At 34.8% G+C, this 20,432-nt stretch overlaps 2 protein-coding genes across 2 annotated transcripts; both read left to right on the forward strand.

Annotated features, from left to right (window-relative positions):
* Nucleotides 1-215: 215 nt before the first annotated feature.
* LOC140781627 (sodium/calcium exchanger NCL2-like) lies at nucleotides 216-11,185 on the forward strand. Its single transcript, XM_073127695.1, has 7 exons — nucleotides 216-729; nucleotides 2,848-3,036; nucleotides 5,399-5,580; nucleotides 6,262-6,407; nucleotides 6,487-6,754; nucleotides 7,893-8,195; nucleotides 10,711-11,185. The coding sequence occupies exons 1-7, from the start codon at nucleotides 342-344 to the stop codon at nucleotides 10,957-10,959; spliced, it is 1,725 nt and encodes a 574-aa protein (XP_072983796.1). The 5' UTR covers nucleotides 216-341; the 3' UTR covers nucleotides 10,960-11,185.
* Nucleotides 11,186-11,612: 427 nt separating this feature from the next.
* On the forward strand, nucleotides 11,613-19,519 carry LOC140781628 (PLASMODESMATA CALLOSE-BINDING PROTEIN 5-like). The gene is made up of 3 exons (XM_073127696.1): nucleotides 11,613-12,569; nucleotides 12,680-12,707; nucleotides 19,186-19,519. The coding sequence occupies exons 1-3, from the start codon at nucleotides 12,260-12,262 to the stop codon at nucleotides 19,367-19,369; spliced, it is 522 nt and encodes a 173-aa protein (XP_072983797.1). The 5' UTR covers nucleotides 11,613-12,259; the 3' UTR covers nucleotides 19,370-19,519.
* The last annotated feature ends 913 nt before the right edge of the window (nucleotides 19,520-20,432 follow it).

Raw genomic sequence — 20,432 nt, forward strand, 5'->3', positions numbered from 1 at the left:
ATTTATAAATTATTTTATATATTATAATAGAATATATTTTTACTAGTACTATTTAAATTAATAAAAAATATTAAATAAAAATTATAGGGAAAAAGTAGAGTTAGACAACAAAAAAAACTTTAAGAGGAGGGTGAATTATAAAATAAATAAAATATAGAGTGTGATTTGTAAAATTCACCTTATTAAATCTCATGAATCTCTTTTTATAAATTCTCGAGTTCGCGGGGACATTTTGTAAGTTTAAGTCCTTTTCCGTTCCATAATTGATAATACTCGTCTCCGATCGCCACTCCCTTCCTGTGCCTTCCCTTTCTACTCTCTTCCAACACTTCTCGAAGCTCATGGCTCGGAGACTTAAGCCCTTCCTACTCCCTCTCCTCCTCTTCCTCGTCCTCGTTCTCCTCGCCTCCAGATCCACTCACGGCCGTCAGATCTCCCACTTCCCCGTCTCCGATGGGATCGATGACGCCGGATTCCACCACGTCCTCCACCTCCGGCAAGGTGAGGAGAATTCAACGCGGTGCGAACAGACGTATGGCTTCCTTCCGTGCACCACGACTGTGGTGGGGAACTTGTTCCTCGTGTTGGCGTATGGCTTCTTGATGTTTAAGGCCGCCACTTGCTTGTCGTCGGGATCCGAGATGCTCCTTGAGATCCTCGGCCCTGGGATCGTCGGGGGCCTCTTCCTTCCCATTCTTGGGGCTTTGCCAGATGCATTACTAATCCTTGGTTAGGGTTTCAAGCTCCGATTTCTGTTCTTTTATTAATTCCTTTCTCTCTGCTGTTGTCTGTTTTGTGATTCTCTCGTTTCGTATCCTTGCTTATGTGTTGTTTGTTGTGTTTTTTCATCCTTTTTTTTTCTTTTTTTCACCTTTTTAGTTCAATCAAGGTGTTTTTAGTGATCCACTGACAAATGTAAGGACCACACAAGTGCTTTCGATGATTTAAAGGGAGAATCAAAGGTCGAATTAGAAAAAATTAGGAAAAATTAGGAAAAATTATATTTTAATTTTTTCGTGGTTAGCTCTAAATTTATTTCACTCCTGGATTTTATTTTTATTTGTGTCAATTTACTCTCATTATAGTTATATCTAAACTGAAATTATTATTATTTTATTGTATTTTATAAAATATTTGAAGATATGTACTAGATATAAAATTAAAAAAAATTGAATAATTTTTTTTACATATTTAAAATAATATAAATTGGGTTTATAAAGATACAATAAGAACATAAATTTATTTACTATATTTATTATAATTTTATTTTTAAAAATATAATTGGTATTATTTCAAATATATTAATATTTATATCTAATTTTCAATTATATAACTAATGAACATGTTTAAAATCGACAATGTGATTTGAGTAAATACGTGAAAAAATAAACGGTTGTATTTTGTGTAGCCTATAATGGGTAAAATTACATAAGTACAATTATGGGTAAAATAAAGTTAGGGCTAACTAGATGGGTTAAAAATGTAATTTTCTTAAAAAAAAGATTAAAATGCAAAGTGTGAACAACAATAAGCACGTAAGGCAGGGTCCGGAATGGAAAAGTCCCCTTTTGTTTTTACTTTTTGAAGTTTTTGTTAGATATTGCGGCCATCTTTATCTTTAGTTCTTTTTCTCTGGTTCAACTAAGGAATTTACTTTTGGTCTGCTAGTTAAGCAAAAGATATTCTTTCTTTGTTAGGGATCATCTTTTGATAGTGATATTTAAGGAGCAGGGAACAAGATGTACTTCCTTTTTTGAAATGATGAAAATGCCCCTGTATAGCTGAGCTGGGAATTGACCGGTAAAGGGATACAACATGGACATAGTTGTCATCTTACTTGAGCTGCCATTTTCTCGTAAACATCATTTTCCTAAGCAACAATGATGGCCCTGGTAATAGTGCGACTGTGCGAGGGTTCGAAATATTAGATGATAATTGTGCTGATCTCTTGTATTCACTTTTGTTTCTTTTTTATTTCTTTAAAGGTTTGTGACATTGTACAGATACTTATTTAGAGTTGAAGATCACAATAAACTTTCATTTTCATAAATCAAGAGCTAGTTATAATATGTTGAACAGTGAGGCCAACCCTTCTCGATAATGATAATTAGGTTAGGGAATTAGACCAGTCCTTGTATAGAAATATGCCACAACGGGTCGACTCTATTCACAGCGTACTTAGCACAATTCATTGTCTTAAGAAAATTCTTTCCATGTCCATAAGGCCAACCTTTTGGTTGGGTGGTAAGACCCAATCACTTGTGGTAATCGTTGGGCCTAAGATTACCGTGAAGTAAATATGAAGAATCTCCATCTCTCCGTCAGGTCTCACTACTAGCATTTGCCTCTTATTTTCCATTATTGGCTAGCTATATGATCCACCACATGGATGTTTAAGATGAGGACATAATGGATTATATGCCACATAAATTAAACTTAAACATGCCATATGTGATTCAGTCATGCAGACAATTTTCTAATGAGACTAGTTTATTGTGAGAAAAGTTAGCAAATTGCCAAATTCTTATATTATGTTTGTGTGGATTGGCTTCTATCATCAGAATCAGGGACATTGAGATATATGTGATTAAGTTAGTATTTTGTGTACCAGAACTGTCTCTCATGATGTTTCTGGGAACTACTTTCAGCTGATTTATTGAACCATGAGGTTGAATATGCATTACTCTGCTGCAGTAAAGTTCATCTCTCTTGTATGCAGAGAATATATTATTTGAACTGATTTAAATTAAAATCCTCCTTTAGATAATAACTTGATCTTTCTGACGAAGAATTATAAATCCTGCAACTCTGGAACACTAGCTAATTTAGTATGCATATACTTTTCAGTTTCTGGTCTCTCTGGGAGTAAAGAAACTGCTCAAAGCCAGGTCTTGATTGGAATGGGATTGCTTGCTGGATCAACTGTCATGCTTTTAACAACACTATGGGGATCTTGTGTTGTTGTCGGCAAGTGCGACCTTTCAGAAAATTTAACCTCAATAGATTCACAAAATACAAAAGGCTTCAGTCTCTTTGGTATGTTTTCTTTTCCCTCTAACATGGTGTTTATTTTTCAGAGTAATGCAGCTAAGTGGTAGTTTTAGCATTATTCCTTATTGTTGAATAGTATGTTAGAATTCAGCAGATCATGATAAGATACTTTGCAGTAGTCATATAATTGGGAACTTAATGAGTCACTAAGGTGGAGTACATAGTAACTTTCTTAATAATAACTCTACCTAGAGAAGGCAAGAGCTCATAAAAAAATTGAAGAATGACAGCTATTCTTCTGTCTGAAGGAGAAACTTATATTCTTATGTAATTTTTTTATTCAGGGTAAACTAAACTTATTGGTGTTTGAATTATTTCATATAAAACTAAATGGTCATACTACTGAAGCAGTGGCATGCACTTCTTGAATTTGCAGCTCTTGATCTTCAAATATGAGGCTGATCTGAAATATCTTTACTGCAGAAACTGAGTTAACTATATCAGAAAGGGACAAATATTAGTACTTCACAACTTTACAATTGCCACTAAGCAAGAATAGCCTTGAGAACCTTAGGAACTAGCTAGATCAATGTCCATGTCTTATCTAAATAGATGACTGATTTATTCATTACTCATTATCAACACACGAATAGGTTGAGTGATCTGGTTTTTCTTAAGATACGTATTTCAAAATTTTCATGTCTAATCATGGATTGTGGCATAAATTAGATAGATCCTCAGCAGTCATATCATTTTTGTCCAAACCCATTAGATGCCAAATTTGTACTTCTCCCATACTTTGGATATCTAGTTCCAAAGTGGAAAGTTCTCCAGGGGGTCTTGTCAATATTTCAGATCTTTTATCTCTTTCATCTCTTGTATTCTTATTAATATATCTTATACTTTCATGAAGTAATGTTCAATGATCTGCATATACCTAACAGATCTTGTCTTTGGGTACTATTGCACAATTTTGGACTATTTGCAGGAGTTGCACATGCTCTGACTAGATTCCACGGCAAATCCTATGTGGGGAGAACTGTTAAATCTTTTTACCAGTGATTATGATTTAATGTAAAGCGTACAATATATATATACACACACTCATGCCTGTGTGCCTGTGTGAAAGCATTTCTCTAGTTGCCCACTTGATTGACTTATCCTCAAATCTGCCATGTTATGTAGTTTTGACTTTTGCATAGTCTCGTGTGGGATTTTTTTTTTATTTCTTTCCTTCAACATAAGTGCACTTTCACTAGTACCATCAGTAGCTGTGTATGCTTGATTCTTCATAATGCTACCATTTAATCATTTAATGTTGTTCTCCACACATATTTCAAAACTTCTATCTTTTCATGTGACATATGTTGATGTCTCCACAAGATATCTAGTGAATTTTGTACACAAATGCAGATAAAAATCATGTTCTTATACTGAATTCCTTTTTTTTATTTGCTTGGTATCTAATATTTCTGAAAACAGTTGGATCATGTTCTTGTCTTATACTGTCTTCTACTCTTCTACATGTAATCTCAGCTGCATTCTCATAAATTAATTGATTGCCTTTTGCATTCTGTTATTAACATTTAGGGAATATTTTATTTCGCCCTCTCCTTTTTCATTTTCATTTTGGCCCCTCATTTTTTCACCTATCTAAATTAACCCCTGGTTTTTACATTTATTATCTACTAAACCTTTGCCATTAATTTCCATCACATAGACTAACCAGCTTTCAAGTGAAATTAACCCGTGGTACTAAAATTACTAAGATGCCCTTAGCTATCCATACTGGTTGTAAAACCCAATTTGACTAAAATAAAAAAGAACTTCTCCCAAGATAGAATACTAATATAAGAAATAATTTCCAACAAGGTAGAATACTAAGAGAAGAAGTCATTTCGGTAGAATATTAAGGTAGAACCCAAGATAGGCTCTTGATCTCTAAAAAGAAATTTATGAAGAAAAGTGCCATACTAAGGAGAAATTTCATTCTTACAAAACGGAAAATGATCTTTTTCTTTTCCACTGATTCTTCTTCTTTCCTAATGAACTCTTCCTTGCCTAAAGGAGAGAAAGTGATAGGGATGAACCACGGGTGAGAAAACCACCAAAATAGTAAAGTGTCGAGCAATTTTGGCATTTTAGAAGTTATATTTTTTAAATAATTTTTTTATTAAAAAAGGTCATTTCGTCCGGTTCTGTTTGGTTAAAGTTAACTTGAGAGCTTTTTTAAAGATTTATAATAAAAAGCACGGGTCAAAATTTAAATTTTCTTAACATTTAAAAGATTTTGAGTCTCGCATAAATTTGATTTGTCTGGATGTAGTATTGACTTGTCTTTTTCTGGGATGTAGTATTGACTAATCCTTTTCTGGCTACATAGTTAAAGGGTTTCCATGATTTTCAGGATCTGGTGTTTCGACTGACATACAAACTAGCTATGCAGCAAGGATCATGGCTATATCTGTTGTTCCATTTATTATTGTCCAACTACCAAAAATTTTCAAGGTTCCTTCTGGACAACGTTTAGCAGTTTTGGTCTCTCTCATAGCTGCAGTTGCACTTGTGCTTGCGTATTGTCTATATCAGGTAATCTGTTAGCCTCACATGTTGCACTTGTGCTTGGTTATTGCCTATATCAGGTAATATATTAGCCTCACATAAGCTGGAGTTTTAGGACTTATCATTGGTTTTTGTGTTATCTGTGGTGTTGATACTTTTTCTATTTGCAATTTGATTATCGTGTTATGTTATCTGTTAGTTGCAGATGTGCCAAAGTTTGGCATGGAATTAGTACTATTTTCTACCATAGATTTCCATAAGAAGTGATTCATAATGATGTTTGGCCTTTCATGTCTTGCAATTTTAGATGTTATCACTACATGCTATTTGAAGTGATACATATTAATCATGTAAAATATAAATATGAATACTATTGTTTTGAATTAAATTAAGGATGTTCATGCCATTTCCAAAATATGTTACACCTAAGCAGGTCCTTCGTACACTGAGTACAAATATGCTCAAGAATTTGTAAAATTTGGACATGGGGCAAAGATCTAGAATAGGAATTGAGCACATCCTTCGTCTTGATCTTGCCATTCTTTAAATTGCATAATCCATCTGCTTCATTGCAAACATTAATGCTTTCTGTTCTTTATGTTGGTAGTGGCAGAATGAAAGATACCTCAACTCATTATAAGTGTCAATGCTCTATCTTCTTTGACCAGCCGCATATTCATTTGTTTCTCTGTATTTATTCGTGACCAGGTTTTCCAGCCATGGATTCAGCGGAGAAGATTGGAATATGCAAAACTTAAACATGTGATATCTGGAATTCTAAAGCATGCTCAAAAAGAAGCTCTTGGACGGCTTCTTCATGATGATGGAACACCAAATGTTATTGTCTTAAGAAAGTAAGCTTTTTCATTCATTCTTTTATCTTTTTTCTGATGTAGAACATCGTTATCGTTCTTCTAATATGTTCTATTGCAGACTATTTCATAGAATGGATCTGGATTCAGATGGAATGATATCACGTGCTGAGTTACATGCATTTATTATTGGAATCCAGTTTGAAGAGATCGACTTGGATAAGGATGATGCTGTAGATAAAGTGATGGAAGAATTTGATTTATCAGGAAATTCTAGCATTGAAGAAGGGGAGTTCGTTGAGGGAATCTCAAAATGGCTTAAAGACGCTAAGCGTACCGTTGGAAATTCTGGTGCTTACTCAAGAAAGTTCCTGCATGACTTTCATATGGTAATTTGCTTCATGATATATGCATGGTTATGATTATCGATCGATAAATATCTGCATCAGCTCTTACTAATTTGAAACTAAGGTCAAAACTAGTTTTTTGTTGGTTTCGGCCTAGTATTGATTGATACATATCAGTCGTGTCGGCTGTCTTGGCCATAAACACAAAAGTCTGAAATTTTCTTTTATGTGGACTATATGTGGAACATATCATGTTGCATTTAACCTGAATATAACTTGTACATTAATTATTGAGCTTTTGATGTCTTGGGTGCCAAATTTTACGTTTCCTTTCTATTTTTCTCCACTTGACCCTTTCTTTTATTTTTCTTTTAACACCCCTATTCTCACCTCTATTACAAAGGTGGTTCTTAGTCTCATCCGCAAGAGGCTTCCTACCATCTTTGTGGAGTGATAATCACATCGAAGGTAGGTATTTACGCACCGAGCGTAGATATTTACCAAATGCATCCGAAATTCGATATTATTCTTAGTAGTTTGGATAATTATAGTAAGACTCATTGAATTATTATCCATTTCTGCATGCGCCCCCTTATCTTTTTTTCTTATGTACACATTGACCCTCTAAACTATGAAAAATCTTTCACCCCTCTAATGATGTCAATGGAAAACATTTAATGGCTATTTTACTCTCAACTTTTCTCAAAAAGTAAGGGTAACATAGTCCCTAGAATGTCTAAACTAAATCATGCGACAACAATCATATTTCCTTTTTTAAAGAAAAATAAATTAGGAGGTTTATGTAGAAATGAGCAACAGTTTGGAGGGGGTCTAGATGTAATTATTCGTAGTATTTTCACTCTTTGTATTATATTACTATCTTATGTGAGTAATATAAATTTTCTTATTTTTTTATTTTCCTCAACTTCTAATATTTTTCTGCTTTATAACAATTTTTAGAATTTAAGTAATTAAAAAATATTTCAAAATATAAACAGCTGATATAGTGGCTGAAATAGGTGATACTGCCGATATATAACATTTTCTCTGACGACTGATACCGATATTGATATTGATACTGATACTTAGATCCTTGGATATATGGCCAAGAAAGTCCTATTCTTATTCTGGCTTATCTTGCAAGATTAATAAATTTTTATAAATCCTTTAAATTTTGCAGAGAACAAGGGATGAACATAATGTATTGATTGATAAGGATGATGAGGTTGTAGAAAGTATTGATAATCCTACCTGGACCTGTTTAAAAGCCATCTTACTTTTGCTTCTGGGCACCATAATGGCAGCTGTATTCGCAGATCCACTTGTAGATGCTGTTGACAATTTCTCACTTGCTACGAAGATACCTTCTTTCTTCATTTCTTTCATTGCAATGCCCTTAGCTACTAACTCCAGTGAGGCCGTCTCAGCAATTATTTTTGCCAGTCGGAAGAAGAAGCGGACTTTGTCACTGACATTTTCTGAGGTTTGTTCTCACACCTCTCAATTGACACTTTCATATGTAGTACTGAAGAGTTCACTTTTAACTGAAATTTATATCTGCTTCTACCTTTTATTAGTGAAATATCATGTATAGTTCCTGTCATTTGTTAAAGTATTAATGTTCTATTTCCCATGTCATTTGAAGTTTCTTTCAAGTGTAATTGGTTGTTTTCTTGATTTATGGGGTATTCTGTTGACACTTGACAGGAAGTAGGAGCTTCCTTCATGAGAATCTTGTCGTTCTGTCTAGATTTAGGTATATTACTTCATGGTACAGCATAAGTCAAACCATAGGCAGTCAAATATTTTTAGCTTTTGCTACTGTTTTCACATTAGCAGGACCATGCCTCCATTAGAACGATCCTTTAGGATGTAATTTTTCCCTTTGGAGCCCCACCATTTGGAATGAAAAAATGACTATAGTTGGTTGGGCATATGAAAGAGTATGCTATTAATTTTCTATTTTTCTTACCTTGTTGTCATTTGCCATCTGGTCACCCTATATTTATAGCTTGTCTCTAAGCAGTTTATGCAACTGTAAGATTTAAATTGTTTAGACTTTAGACTGCCAATTTCCAGTTTAAGGCAATTAAGTCATCTGAATGTGCTATTGGTTTTCTATTTTTAGATCACATCATAGCTCTCATCTACTTGTACTGTCGACAAGTTATTGACACATATTTTCTGTTTGCTTTTGAGAATTTTGGAGTTCAATTTACTGAAGTGCTGTTATCACGCCCAGCAGCTCTAGACAAACAGAATGAAGAGATCATTCTGCACAATCTGCATCAGAAACTTCTTAACCTGCAACGATTTTAATATTTTATGAATTGATATAATTCCGTTAACTTCCAAAATGCACACCAGTCATTTCCAAACACTCAGGTCTTAAAGTTAGCCATATATTGTCAACATGAAGTCTCCAGCAGATTTCCAATGGACAGCTTTTTAATGTAGAAAGATACTTGATAATAAATTGGTCAGACAAATTTTCATATCCTTGGGTAGTTAGTAGTATCTGTATTCTTTTTGGAATGACTAGGTCTCTGCTCCCAAATTACTAATTTTTCTGCAATCAACATTAAATTGCCAAATTTTGCATGTGATCTATTGCATGAGCAATATGTGAAGCTAGCACAATACTTAGTACATACACTTGAAGGGATTTAGGGAATATGAAGATTTGGTGAGCTATCTTAGAGCCACTGGATTCCAAGGAAAGTGGTTTAAAATATAACACGTTAGGTACAAAATAGAACTAAATAGTGGAGAATGTGTAGCATATTTAGTGTAATTATGATTTGAAGTATCGGTTGATCCCATTCCCCAATCTGAATCTTCCGAAATGAACGGCCAATACAACCGATATGGGTGATAACATACTATTTTTTCAAGCAGCCTATCTCAATCCTGAAATCGATACTCAGAACTTTGAGGGTAATGCTTATGGGAGAAGAGAATAGTTGGATAAGAAAACTTTTTCCCTTTAAGAAAGAAGAATTATTGCTCTTATCCTCTTCATTGATTGCTATGTTGGAAATTAACAACCACAAGGCGCCGTGAATCCCAACTATTTGGGCTTAATTATATATCCTTTTTCTCTATTATATTGCTATATTTGCTATTAAAATATTCTGAAGTTCATAGTAGAAATGCAAGAGAAGGCTATTTATCTCATCATTTGACTTGAAGTATTAAGTTTAAGTTGACCTAGATCTGAGTTTCTTTAAAGAAGAGTCAGCACTCGGCATGTAATCACTTTTCAAATCTCAATGTCACATGCTAGTACGCCACTATCAGAGGTCTAATTATTAAATTTTTTTTCTAGTTAACTTATTTATTTTCAAATCCTTTTAAGTAAGCATTGGTAGCTGCGGGATAGTAACTTTTTAACCTTAATGTGCACAATAACCTTTAATGTCCTTCTGTGGTCCTATATTATAATAGGATTATAGGAATGTGACAATTCTTTTGGCGTTCCCATGCAAGTATTCCTCAATTTCCATCCGAGAGATTATAATTATTTTATTCCAAGAAATAAATAGAAATTGCATCTCTTAGGGCGATTTATCAGTAAACCTCTTGCACATTTTGATGTAAATGACTGCTTTTATTATATTTCTTCTGGAGTATCCTTGACTTTGTATATGTCCATGAACCTCAGTCAATATCAGATTCTATATAACCTTTAGTCTCTGCTAAAGCAATAAATTCATGTTATCCTATAATCATTTTAGCCCCCTTTGGTTTTATGTTTGTATCAAATTCTTCATGAGAACTAGGAAAATGTGTTTCCTTCTTATGGAATATAATCTTATATTCTTATGTACATCTTTTGTCAATGATATAAGTAGCCTGTTTCTAGATATCTCATCATTTGAGTTATGAAAAATAACAAACAATGTTTCAAGTTTTTCTTTTTTTTTTCCTGTTGATCAACATTTCAGAAACTGAGATTTAACTCTGAAGCATCTCACTTTTCATTGATTACGCTGCAGATTTACGGTGGGGTAACCATGAATAACACGCTGTGCTTGGCTGTGTTCCTGGCTCTTGTTTATATGAGGCACTTGACATGGGACTTCTCATCTGAAGTTCTCGTCATTCTCATCGTTTGCATTGTGATGGGTCTTTTTACCAGCTTCCGGACCACATTCCCACTATGGACTTGCTTCGTAGCCTACATGCTGTACCCCTTCTCTCTTGTTCTCGTTTATGTCCTTGACTTCGTTTTCGGCTGGTCATAGGAACTGGCATGGCTTTCATATTGAAGGTAGTTTGGTTCCTGTACAAATTTCCTTTTGTTTTCCCTTTTCTCATCTCTTTGATGCATTTGAATATAAATTAAATAAAATTGTGGGACTAATGGTCTGTTTGTGGTTTTGCCTATTTCTGCTGATGAGTTCTGTTCAGTTTATGTATTGTTATCTGGAATAAGATATGGTCAAGAACTAAAATTATTTTTGATACTTACTGCTGGAGTTCCATGCTTAGATTTTACTTCAATGCTTACTGCTGGAATTGCATCTTAAGCAGATTTTTTTAAAGATTTTTTTCTGTTTAATATATTATTAGTTCCTAGATTAATCATAGAATATTAGTTCTCATTAATATATAAATTAGAAAGCATGGAATAATATTTTCTGTTTTCAAAATATAACTTTAAAATTTCAAAATTGTCCCTGAACTTCACTAATTTGATTGTATATATTTCTTTCATGGCTTACAATTTGAAAACAATCACAAGTAATGTGCTTGTGATCTTTCTATGAATATAAGATATGCGCATAATAAGAACAAATATTATGACTGACTTGCAATATCAAACCTGAAATCAGCAATTAGAACTAGAAAATCAAAAGAACAAATAGGAGTGATAATATAATCTCACCTTGCAAATGAGAGCACTCTAGAGAGAAATTGTGACTGAGAGCAGCACCCTCAACAACCTTTACTTGGAAGGATAGCATGATTGGCAAGGAAAACCTAGAAGAAAGATTAGGAGGTTTTTTTTTTCTTTTTTTCTAGTAAATAAGAGGAGCACAGTTAGGTAAAAAATGTTTGGAAGAATTTTCATGAGTGAATGCGAGGAACATCTCTGGAGAGGAAAGATTTGAGAGGAATTTTTTTAGTGAATATGAGGAACACGTTGGAGAAGAGCTGTTTGGGAAGATTGTTGTACTTTGAAATGAAAATACCATAAAAGGGAGGGGGTAAAGTAAAATTTTCCCTATATTTTTAAAGCTAGTAGTTGCTCTTTTCCAAGAGAACTCTGGCTCTAACCCATGAAGTGGCATATGAGTCCCTTGGTCGATATTCGTACATAACCCGACAATATTTACTGTCTCCTCAGCACACGTCTCTGTCCTTTTCCACCCCTTTCTCTCTCCTCCTTTACTCTCCTCCTATCTCCACCTCCCTCAACGGTCACTCCCCTCCAACGGTAAAATCTCGCCACCTTCGAGGCCTCTTTTCTATCTATATTCCCAAACCTCATTTAATCTCCTCCCAATACAAACTGTCTTCTGCCACTTCCTACTCTCTTCCATGGAGACGCTTAGCTTCCTTATATTGCTTCTCCTCTTCGGTGTTATCGGTTCCTTCGCGGATTCGGGCGAGCTGTGGTGCGTGGCCAAGAACAACGCCGAGGACTCGGCATTGCAGGCGGCGATCGACTGGGCCTGTGGGCCCGGTGGAGCCGACTGCCGGCCCATTCAGCAAGGCGGGCCCTGCTTCGAGCCCAGTGACATCCAATCGCACGCTTCCTACGCCTTCAACGACTACTTCGTCCGTAATGGGTTCGCCGCGTCCGCATGCGACTTCTCCGGCACGGCGGCGCTCACCTCGCTTAACCCGGGTAAGTTTGAGGAATTAGTAGAAGTTATGGGTGTTTGGTAAGGTTTAAATATTTCCACTAGGGTTTCGTTTTAGTGTTTTCTTATTAACGTTTTTGTGGGATTGTTGCAGGACAAGGTAGCTGTGTTTTCCCTTCCAGGTTAGTGCCCTGGCCTCTTTTTACTTCATTTGCTAAAGGAGCTTTTGTCGAGGGAGGGCTCAGCTGGAAATTTTCCAACTGGGCTTGGGGTGGTGGAATTTTTCTTTTCCTTTCTCTTTATGCCAACAATACTTATGTTAGCGTATGGCAGATTTTAATTGGCTGTCAAATTGATTACAGTTCTTTTTGTATTCTTAGCTAATTTGATAAGTTATTATACATATATACATAGTAACGTGGGCCGTGGGAAAATCCTACATCATGGGGTACTATGGATTTAAGATACCCTCCTGATGCAAATATATTGAATTTGATGTGTTAGTGACAAAACCGTAATTCACACAAAAATTGGTGGTAATAAAAGGGGTTGGTTTTACTATTTCATCCCTGCAATGTCAAATGCAATTATATATGCTAAAGGGGATGTTAAAGAGACAAATGTTTCACATCTCTTAGAAAACATCCTCTTAATTCATATAAATTGTCAAATGCATTGACGGATATGGTTGAGATGAAAAAAAAAGAAGTAAATTGGCTCTCTTATTGTCACTAGTCTTTGTATGATTCGCCTTTTGCCCTTGCTACGTCAAATTCTAGTGTTGATGTAGTAGTATTGTGAACCTTTCAATTTGGTTAGGGCTTTTGGATTTCAAAGGTTTAGGTTAGATAAGATCGAAGATTGCATATAATATTATGTTTTAAAGGTTTTATTCTAGGGAAGGGTGACAAGCAAGCTCCTAATAGATGATACAATGGTGTATGGTCGAATCTTGTGCATTGGAAGTACCATTTTACTTCTTTAATTGAGAAATGCTTTATGTCTCTAAAAAATTTTTTTTTAAAATTTATGTAGATGCACTGACATTTGATGTGACAGAGGTAAAAAAATAAATTTTATCTCTGTCATGTCAGATGCTAGTGTATTTGCACAAATTAAGAGAAAATGTAGGGTTAGCTATATACCACTTGATTTTAGATTTTTGATAAAGTTTCTTTATGGGCTGACATTTGATATGGTAGAAGTCAAAAAGTAAATTTTGTTCCTGCCAAATTAGATGCCAGTGCATTTATATAAGTTGAGTGCAAGTTATAATTAGCTGCACTCTTATTTTTGGTAAAGAACATTTCTAATAGGTTGAGTATTTTAGAATTTAATTAAATCATTCTCTTAATACATGCAGATGCACTGACATCTGATGTGGCAGGGGTAAAAAAATAAATTTTGCTCCTGTCATGTCAGATGCCAACGCATTTACACGTGTTTAGAGAATATTAGAGGTTAGTTATAGTACCACTCTTACTATTTTTTTGGTAAAACACTTTCTATTAAGTTTTGTTTTGTGATGCCCTCCCAAAATTTTCTTATTCGCCTAATACATTTCAAAATTTAAATACGAGACTGTGATTTTCACTACAACGTCAGCAAAATTGCTCAATCGGCTAACAACTTTCAAATATAAGTTGCTTTCTGATCTATCGACTTATGTGGATATTTGAAATTTGCTATGTAAACTAAGTTTTAGTGAGAGAAATTTGTAAGTAAGCCACTAAACCAGAAATTGACTTATATTTGGAGCTTGCTATCCAGTTAAACAGTTTCACCTAATCTCTAAACCAGAAATTGACTTTTATTTGGAGCTCGCTATCCAGTTAAACAGTTTCAACTAATCTCGTATTTAATTTTTGAAGTGAATTAGAGTTGGTGGCAGACCGACAATAGTCAAAAACTCGATTTACTCTCAAGGCATATTGATGTAGAATGGCGATTGATGAAGAAGAACAGAAAAAAATGAACCCATGGAATCCACCAACAAAAACGAAATAGGCAATCTTAAAATTTCCAAATTATTCATGAACCTTTTAACACAAAGTCTTCCAAGCCTTTATATAGGCAAAAACTAAAGGGACATATATATTAAAATACCCCTACAAGAAAAGACCAACATGGGATTGCTGACTTGCAATTGCACACGTGACCAATCAACTCTTTCGGGGTAGAAGAAACTTGATTCACTTGAGTGGGATTGCAGGCGACTCTAGTAGTGTGCCAATATGTCCGATTAATTTGTTGCAGCTCATCACGAGCAATTCACGTGTTATCCATATCTGGGCAACCTCTCTATTGGACTAGGAAAGCTCTTTTTCAGTAGTAGATATTATCTATTCATCAATATGCATCTTTTGCGTAATTAGGGTCTAGATAAGCAAAAAAAGTCTTATTAACAATTAGATCCTCAATATAAAAAATGGAACTAATAATGCAATTGGAAGGAATGTCAATGACATAAACTTTTGACACACCCATCTCAATATTTGGAAATGTCTAGTAATATGAGCTTGCAATTTCCTCGCGATTCTATATGAAAATTGTTCAAGTCTAATGCAAATTATAATATAGTCTTCAACATAAAATTCCTTAACACACCTATTGGTGGGGACACCACTTTTTGTCACGTTTATTCTCGTAAGCACAAAAGGGCTGCACTCGTGGCCTTTTGGCTTAACGAGGGTTGTGACTAGTCACCTTCTAGGACTATTTTTTCATCTTGTCTTTTAGTCACCTTCTAGGGCTGTTTTTTCATCTTGTCTTTTAGTCACCTTCTAGGGCTATTTTAGTCTTTTATCTTTTACTTTATTTGGCCTATATAAAGGCTTGTAATCATCTTTTATGAGTTAATGAATATTTTAAGACTATTGAGTGTTTATTGGTGGATTTCAACGTCGGTAGATTTCGACATCCTGATTGGTGGATTCCTCGGGTTTGATTATTTCTCCCTACTTTTTCTTCTCAACTCTACAATCAAGACGTTGTTCTGCATCATCTATGCAAATCAGTTTGTAGTTTATACTGAAAACTACTACTTCTGATTCATTTACTGATCTCATAAAGCAAAGAATGAACATATTATGCTAATGTTTCTGTGGACTTAGAGACCCTAGCACGTGGTGATATAGGAAGCAATCTAAGGTCTCATTCACTTGTGAAATAAGACCAATACTAGTGTAGCTATTTTAATTTCCTATATTAGCATAAAAAAGCTTATTCCGGTATAAACTAATTTAGGGTTTACTAATATACTAGTATAGTAATTATATTTGATGTGGCATAAATTTAAAATAATAGTTTAGGCAAATGACTAAAATACTTTTTATAATGGATAGATGAGGAGAAGAGGGAGCAAGGGGAAAGGATAGAAATAAAGTCTTTTTCAAGGGTAATAAAATAATTGGTAAATAGAAAAATATTAGATGGAAAAGGAGATGAAAAAGTAGGTATTGTTGTACTAGTATAGGCCTAATTGATTATATACTAGTATGAGTGAATGGGCTAAAGGTATTTTTATGAGCTCTAAATTCATGAACTAACACGATGGATTCTCGATTTGCTTCTTTCTCAAATTCCTTGGGATTGATGATCTATAATCCAATCACGTCTTTTTTGTTATTCTTATTGGTTAGTTTAGGATGCAAATGATTAATTTTTATTTTTGTGTCTTCAAAGATGAAATAACATGAATTCAAGCATTCACAGATGGTCACATCTTGATCGAAGAGCCTAGGCCGCCTAAGATAATGTGCCCCACATCTATTGTTATGTTGTTGCACCAAATGTCCTTATAAGAAAGAAGTTGTATCGAAAGTTGACACCTTTCATTGATGGCAAGAAAAAAAATGTTAACCCAAAATACTTTATAAGGATTTAGATGAGGTGTAGGTTTTAGTCTTAAGCAGGACACTATGCCGGAAGAAACCATATTGATGCAACTACTGTCGATAATTGCCTTACAATCTTTTAGTTCTACACATGACATATGTGTGAAGGATTATGCTTGGTCATTATCATGGATGCCATCAGGGATAGATTCGTACACTTAGTTGTCAATGTCATCCTCCTCGATCATGCTCTTATGTTCCCCAACCTATAGGGTCTTGATAGGGTAGTTCATGCCCCACTTGTTTATATTTGTAATATTGACGGTGATTTTTGGATGTCATAGTGTCATTTAGCTGATCTTTGCATTTGCTTTTCGTCGGTGTCCAAGTAAAATAGGGTTTGACACAAACCTTAAAGTTTTTGGGTTGACTTATTCACTTGGACTAGGACTCCTCTATTTCCCCAACAAATGATATTAGAGCTGATGGTTCGGCAAGTGGGACCAATTTTATAGCTTTGACACCAAAATTGATATAGCTTGATGGTATGCGAAGAAGACAAACTCATGAAATTCACCAATGAGGTGTTGGAATCCACCAACAAGAAACAAAGTGGGCAATCTCAAAATATTAAAATATTAAAATATTTGCTGTTAACAAAGTCTTCTAAACTTTTATATAGGCAAAACTAAAAACTAAAAAGGCAAGTAGACTAAAATACTCTTTGAAGAAAAAAAACCAAAATGCCCAAAGAATAAAGCATAATGACTCATTCCCTCATAATCTGTCACCCAACCAAAGTGTCACTCGGTGGCTTGCGATTGAACACGTGCTTGATTGATCAGTGACTAACGTGTTAGAGACAAGGGGTAAAAGAAGAAAGATATTTAGAAGATTCTTAGGAAAAGTAGAAAATGCTACCAAAGACTCGATCTCATAGATCTCATTATCCACCATATTTATAGATACATAGATGACTCTTAAAGTTCCTAGTGACTCTTGAGATTCATAACTCTTTCAGATTTTTTTTTTTTTCATGACTTCATGCATGACCCTTGGGCTTACAAGACCTTTCGTTTACTTGACTCTTGGACTTATAGGAATAAAGTTTAATTACAAATTAACTTCAACATTACGTCCACCCCATATATTTTTTGGATACCAAAATGTAGCTGCTTGCTTGTTGTTACCAAATGTGGTATAACCCATGGTGCTATTTTGAGGTGAATTTGATGAACTTCCCATCCAAAACTCCAATCTTGATAAAGCTTTCTCAGTGAATCATGTCATTGATTAATCTCAAACTGAGTAGGCTCGAATATATATATATATATATTTGATTCATTTGAACCTTGGTTTAACTCTAGATTTATCACTTGATAAACCAGGTTTGATTATATTTGATTCAAGATAACTAAGTTTGAGCCAAGCTTGTTGTTTCCTAGCTTGATTGGAGCCTGTTGTGACTATATTATCGAGTAAGGCTTACGTTTGCCTTAATTAGAAACATTCTTTAGGTTATGCTTGTGTTGAAGTTAAGGAGCTGAACTTGCCTAGACTCTAGGTAATTTCAAGCCAAACTTGATCCAAGATATACTAATCATGTTTCTTAGTAACTAATATATTTATCAGGGGCATTCTTTTGTCAAATTGTGCAAATTCACAATGATTTTTCCACAAATTGTGCTGATTCACATGATAAGTTTTTTAGAATTTGGTTAGCATATACTATAAACACTCTTGCTATTTACTTCTTAGTCCTAAATTGTTATTGCACTATGAAAAGGACTCTTCTTTTATTTTTAGTTATTTTCTGCATATTTTTCATTATTCATATTAAATGGTGCATAAGTTTATGAAGCTGTTGCAACATCTTACACTATGCAGTATTTCTAAAGTATGAAGAGGTTCTCTTGTCTCGCTTTAACTACACACATAGGGATGATCGATCCCCTTGTCTATGCTTTTCAATGAATCCATGCCAGTATACTGCCAAAAATATTCATACTTTAGTGCTAATCAATCTACATGGTTAAATTTTAAAATTTTACCTTTAACTGGACCAAGTATGATTATTTTAAGTTGATTGTTTGAGTACGTCACATATTTTAAATTGATTGTTCTGGAATATAACTGATGTTGAATTGTCTCAGAGTACATCACATAATCAGTAATCGATGTTGGACTGTTTTCATAGTTGTTTGAAGTTTTACTAAATAATTTTTGTTTGATCATTTCTCCAAATAGCAAAGTATGCTGACAACATTTGACATGCCATTAGCTCCTATCAGACATTTTATGGTTGTTTGAACTTTCATTTATATGCTCATGTTTTAACCATTCCTACATTGGTCAGTTCACTTCCACTCCAATTAAATTATAGATTCTTTTTTTTTGTCTTGCCATGTCTCTTTACAGTTAAATCAGAATGAGATTCTACAAAGATTGAAAGGTAAGAAGCACACGGTTTTTGCTGGTAAATGTAGCGATATTTTCATGAGGAGATATGCAATATATAATGGGAAAAGGGATCTCAAGCTCTATTTAGATATATAATTGCAATAACAATTTATGGTTCAAGCTTCAATAATAGATACTGTAGGTATACTAGTTATGCCTGCATGGAATTTAGATATGATCTGGATTTCCACAGGTAGGGAGAATAGTTAACGCCTAAATCCCGGTATCCCCTGCACTATATGCAGCTGATATTGTATGCTTAAAGAAACATGTATGCTATCTACATGCTATTACGATTTTAGATATTGTTCTGTGACTGTTATATCTCAAGTTGATCAATCATTTCCATCTGCAACTCTTGCAGCTCTTCCGCAAGAAATGGCAGCTTTGCTGGAACATCAGCGGGATCAACTGTTGGCTTCAGTCCAGTTGGTGCTGATCTAAGTGGAAGTCCACCCTTGCAACTAAATACCCGGACATGGCCGTTAAACATGGCTCTCATGGTGTTCTTCTCAGTTCTCTGTAGCCAGCCCACAAATAGTTTGTGATGGTTTTTCTTATAGGAGAAGAAGAGTAAATCTCACCTCCACTGTAACAATTGCAAGGCTCTTTTCTTTTCAGGATATTCTTCTGTGCTCATTGTTGTAGAACCACCGAATCAGGGAAAGAAATTTTGACCACCATTGTTGGTTTTGTCATTCTCATGTCAGTTGGCTTAATAGGTAAAATCCTATTTGGGTGAGTATGCAACATCCAATAATTAATACTTCAAGAGATGCTTGGTCAAATCTATCTTAATTGTTGGTTTGTTCGTCTTTATTCTCTCATGTTGTACTAAACGGACACAAATACACACAAAAGACATTGTTAGGTGACACAAAAGCTAACAATATATCATTCTTTTCAGAACCCCAGACACTAACACACACACACACACAAAGTAAAGAAGCAACATAGTTTCATGTAGATGCAATCCACAAGAATGTGCAGATGCGTGCTCACATACAAGGGTCAAAACTACTATAATATCTCCCTCCTCTACGTATCATCCATCACACCGAGACCGGCGCAGCAGCACTGTGGCCAGCTACCACCACCTCCTTGCCGGCGCTTGCTCTCTCATTTGGTGGCGCAGGTTTGGCTTTGCAGACCATTTTATAGCATAAGGAAACTAGAAAACCAACGATTAGAGCCGCAATGATGCCTCCTAAGACGAACCAAAAGATCGTGTATCCTTTTGGGAGCGTACGATTGTGTTCCATCACCAAGGCTGGATTGAAAGTAGCCATGCACGTACGCCCGTGGAAATTAGCAAACTGACCTCCTTTCCCCCCCCCCCCCTCCCTAGCTAATATATTTATAGATCTTGTTAACACTACTGTAACTAATGTATGCAATATATATGTCAACGGGCTATAGACATCTGAACCTAACAGCTAATTCTGCTGTTAATTTATTTGATAATTTTGGGATTCTGTGTCATGCGTTAGATCACAAAATCGAAAACTAACAGCTAATTCATCTGGTTTTAGATATATATATATATATTGTTCAATTCGACGTCAAGGCTAACGAAGCCCAATAGTTTTAGATTGAGTGTGAACTTGCAAC

This window comes from Typha latifolia, chromosome 2 (genome assembly GCF_019914945.1).
Source record: "Typha latifolia isolate L0001 chromosome 2, TyphaL0001v2, whole genome shotgun sequence".
Lineage (NCBI taxonomy): Eukaryota > Viridiplantae > Streptophyta > Magnoliopsida > Poales > Typhaceae > Typha > Typha latifolia.